The sequence below is a fragment of the Sinocyclocheilus anshuiensis genome, unplaced genomic scaffold (assembly GCF_001515605.1).
Source record: "Sinocyclocheilus anshuiensis isolate Anshui unplaced genomic scaffold, SAMN03320099.WGS_v1.1 scaffold292, whole genome shotgun sequence".
NCBI lineage: Eukaryota > Metazoa > Chordata > Actinopteri > Cypriniformes > Cyprinidae > Sinocyclocheilus > Sinocyclocheilus anshuiensis.
Genome location: NW_015555757.1, coordinates 2,182,563 through 2,187,098, shown reverse-complemented (window position 1 = coordinate 2,187,098; position 4,536 = coordinate 2,182,563). Strand labels below are relative to the sequence as shown.

The 4,536-nt window shown below is 34.3% G+C and overlaps 1 protein-coding gene across 2 annotated transcripts in view; it reads left to right on the top strand.

Moving 5' to 3' along the window:
* The window catches only part of LOC107673909 (ras association domain-containing protein 4-like), a 24,076-nt gene that overhangs the window by 5,475 nt on the left and 14,065 nt on the right, over positions 1-4,536 (top strand). For both annotated transcript variants that reach the window (XM_016467725.1, XM_016467724.1), the window contains 2 exons: positions 2,898-2,983; positions 3,073-3,148. In XM_016467725.1, the coding sequence (XP_016323211.1) occupies positions 2,928-2,983; positions 3,073-3,148 (132 nt within the window). In that variant the 5' untranslated portion in view covers positions 2,898-2,927. The remainder of the gene's footprint in view (positions 1-2,897; positions 2,984-3,072; positions 3,149-4,536) is intronic.

The window sequence follows — 4,536 nt, the reverse complement described above, 5'->3', positions numbered from 1 at the left end:
TTGATATTACAGTCTAGTAAATTAGGCATATATATATATATATATATATATATAACATTTAAGACATGAATTTAAGAATTGTATAGCAGAATATAGTCCTATGTAAACAAACATGAGAACACAAGAAATTGGAGAATCACATTGAAGTTCTCTTTTTGTGTTAGTTCATGTTTATTATATTAGTTTATTTTATATTAAACTGTAAAAAATCATTTTCTTCTTGTGATCACTGAATACATATTTATAAGAATATATAAATTTAAAATAACAATATATAAGAATATATAAATTTATAAGAATTTATAAGACATAAATCTGTTTCTTCAGACTGGCCAATATGTAAGACCTGCATAGCAGGGCATATCTCGTCCCTGTAAAACACGTCAAGGTTAGAAGCTGTCCCTGTTGTATCATGTCTTCATTATATGCATCCCTTGGACTCCATAGACATGTGCACTCCTCTGAATTCAGCCTTTTCTTATGGCCTTGGCTTGTTTAGTGCATATGAATGTACAGCAGGGCTAAAGCACTTTGCACAGGCTTTGAAGAGCATTCTCTCCTGTGGATCTCTTACGTTCTTTGCCTCAGTATCTTTAGTATTTGAGGTTAAGACGTGACCTTCCTGGATTTAACATGCTTCCTGTTTCTTCGCCTTGGCTTTTGATCTTGTCGGTGTATGCATTTTTTGCTGTCCTTGCCATCCTTTTGTGTGCTGAGAAAAAAAAAACAGTAGAATCAAGCTCAGCAGATTAAGACATGCAGACCACCATCATATTTGGAGATGTTTGGAGTGTGTGTTGTTTGGATAAGCTGTGCTGTAGTTTAGAGACTCATTCAGTAATAACACTCTCTTACCTTTGCCAACATTTCAGCAGTCTTTTGCCTTGGCGACCTTCCGTACTAAGACACACGTGATTATAATTTTTCTGCCGTATAACTCTAATGAAAAATACAGAGAAATAATAGGACATGTAAATCCAATGGTGCATGTACATTTAGAATCTTATGAAGTAAAATGTATGAACTTACATGATCTCATCCTGTAAACAGTTAGGTCCTTTTGGAGTGACTTTGAAATCTGAAAATGGTCCCTTGATTCTTATTTTAGCCTGTGGACACTGACAGGTCTTTGGAACATATTGACTCTCCACCACTTGGACTGTATTTAGAAAAAAAATTGAAATTATTAAACAGCAATTATGTATCAAAAAAGGTCATTGTCCGTAAGGTTTTTTTTTTTTTTAATAAATTAATAATTTTATTCAGCAATGCATTTAAATGATCAAAAGTGACTATAATGCTTTGATACATTTAAAATAAATGCTGTTTTTATAATCTTTCTATTCATCAAAGAATCCTTAGAAAAACTATCATTGTTTCCACAAACATATTAAGCAGCACAAATTGTTATAATAAAAAAAAAAATTAATGAGCACCAAATCAGCATATTAGAATGATTTCTGAAGGATCATGTGACCCTGAAGACTAGAGTAATGAAAATTCAGATTTGCCATCACAGGAATAAATTGCATTAAAAAAAGTAATTTTAAATTGTAAAATATTTAACAATATTACTGTTTTACTATTCAGCCTTGGTGAGCATAAATTACTTCTTACAAAAGCATTAACAATGTTTCAAACGATAGTATAGAATTAAAATAACTAAATTATTATTATAGTTAAAATAATTTGTAGTTAAACTTGTACAGCTTGTTTTGCAGAGATGTAAGAAGATTTAATTAAGTAGAATTTTGCCAACTCGGGTATAACCCAGCAGGTGCTCGGTTACTGTTTTAGTGGGTCTGGGATTCTACTGTAGTTCATCTGTTCTGATCCACTCACCTGTTAGGAGGATGCCGAGGTTGAAAGCCAGCAAAGCATGCACTGTCAGCGTCATGTTGAAAGTGTTTCTGTGTGCAAGTGCTCAATGGCCTGCTGTCATTTTATACTCCCTATGAGGGACTTCCCAGCTCTTGTGCCGCTCCTGGAAATTCCAGTGCTTTGTTGCTACTCCCACGGGATCAAACCATTTGAACACAGATAATAGAGAGTCATTTCCAACATCACACTACTGTAGGAATCTTTAAAAACTTGGTCACATGTACATTAAGCAGCCTATGAGGAATTCTTTATTCACATTTGACCCAAAAATGTAAATTCTGTCATTTTCTCACCCTCATGTCGTTCCAAAACCATATGTTTTTTTTTTCACTGTTAAAAAAAACTTCTGAAGCAATATGTATAGTTTAATATGTGGAACAGACTCAAATTCATTTTCACAGACAATATCCCTATCCTTAAAATGGAATATCATTTGCAACCGTGTCAGATTCAAAAGTGCCAAGTCAACATCTCAAACCAGCCACTAATCATGGAGGGGCAGTTTTGAATACTGATATACAGAGAAAGAGATTTGAGAGCTGCAATGGTGTGAATAATTAAATTATAATTATAATAATTACATAATTCTCAGTGAATAATTAAAGTCATTTGGGCTAATTTTATAGTGTTTTTTCTCTTTTGGAGCTTGTCAGATGCATTCACCATGATTTGTATTAATTTTATTTTTCATATTTTTTCCAATGAAAAAAGTGATTATTCTGTGACCTTTCAGAAGGTTTGAAAACATGTCATGGCAAGCCTTACGGCAAGATGACAAATTCTGTATGTAACTGTAGGACCATGTGATTTCCCCATATTCCTGTGATTACTTTCACTTGATCCTCCTGCACAAGATTCATACTGACATTGATTCATTTGGATGATGAAAACATTTTTTAAAGTCACATTACACATGGTATGTCTCTATTCACTGTTAATCACTCACTCAACCTTTTATATTATTAACTTTGTCTCGTTCTCCTTGCTTTCTCTCCCATTGTCTTGCTCTTCTCTAGCTGAAAGCCTTTCTATTGAGGAACCCCACTATGGATCCTGACAAGACCTCCTATGTGAGGTTGAATGAGGAGAAAGTAATTGCAAAGTAAGAGTTCCACTTTTGATACACACTAAACATTAGAAACATGCCTTCTAACCAAAAGCCCTTGTTGTTAAATCATGTCCCTTTTTCAGGTCTGATATTTTGTCCCTTCTAAAAACGTACAACTGTTACCACGAGGGAAAAAGCTTCCAGCTAAGGATTCGTGAGGTATGTTAGGTCACAGAGAGTGAAACTATCTGTGGATCTAAATCAAATCTTTTGTTTCCTGGTTAGTGATTAATAGATCTAATCTGGCCAAGACTTGAGTCGGAGTGTGTGAGACTGCAAAACAAAAAGATTATTGTCTCAGAATAGGAATGTGTGACACTGGAGTAAATCCAAGTGCACCATTCTTAAATGGGTCATATGATGCGATTTCAATTTTTCCTTTCTCTTTGGAGTGTTACAAGCTCTTGGTGCATAAAGAAGATCTGTAAAGTTGCAAAGACTAAAGTCTCAAATCCAAAGAGATATTCTTTATAAAAGTTAAGAGTCAACCACGCCTACCTAAAACGGCTCGTTCTAACACACCCCCACATGTCTACGTCACGATGTGGGAAGATTTGCATAATGCCGCCCAAATATTTATGCAAAGAAAGAAGGCGTAACTTTTATTCTCTCTGTAGTATTGTTGCTGCCGCCGCCGCCATATCGTGAAGGCGCTGTGTGTTTCGTTGTGAAAGCGAAACTACGTTGGTTGGCTTTGTAAAAATCGATGCGTTTCAGAAAGGCGGGGCATAGAGGAGAAACAATAATGTACAGTATGTGGAAAATAATGTGTTTTTTTAACCTTAAACCGCATAAACACATTTCATTACACCAAATACACAAAATAATGTTCTTTTTAGCAACATCATATGACCCCTTTAAAAACACTGATTAAATGGTCCTAGATGACATGTGATTGGCTGCATTTTTAGTATAACCTATCCCAGACGGAACTATAACATCCTTAGAAATATGTATTATGAGCTATCATTATTATATTGCTCTGAAATACTTTTTGTGATTTAGTTATTTAAATTATACTGTATATTATGATCTTATATAGAGTGCTTGCATAATTATTATGCAAGTTGTTATTCTGATCATATTTTATTTCCAAGCACATTTTACAAATTCCAAACCACATCAATCTAAATAACTACTCTTAATTTTGTCTTTAATCATTTATAAATGATATATAATTGCCAATGAAGGATGGAAGTGAAAAACGCCTTATATTCAGGTGGGCATAATTATTAAGGAGGTTTTCTTTTACAGATAAAATGAGCCAAAAAGAGATTTGACTCAAATTGAAAAGTCAAAAATGATTAAATGGCCATGAGAAGGATGCAGTACTAGAAATTGCAAGGTTAAGGCATGACCATTGGAGAGCGAAATGCTCATTGGGTCAGACAAAAAAAACAGGTGGAGAAGAAAAGACACATTAACTGCAAAATAATTAATGTGAAGAATTAGGTGTGAAACCATCAGGAACCCTTTAGTCTCCAGTTCCACCATTTTCCAGAACTGCAATAATTATGCACACACTGTACTGTGTGTGTGTGTGTGTG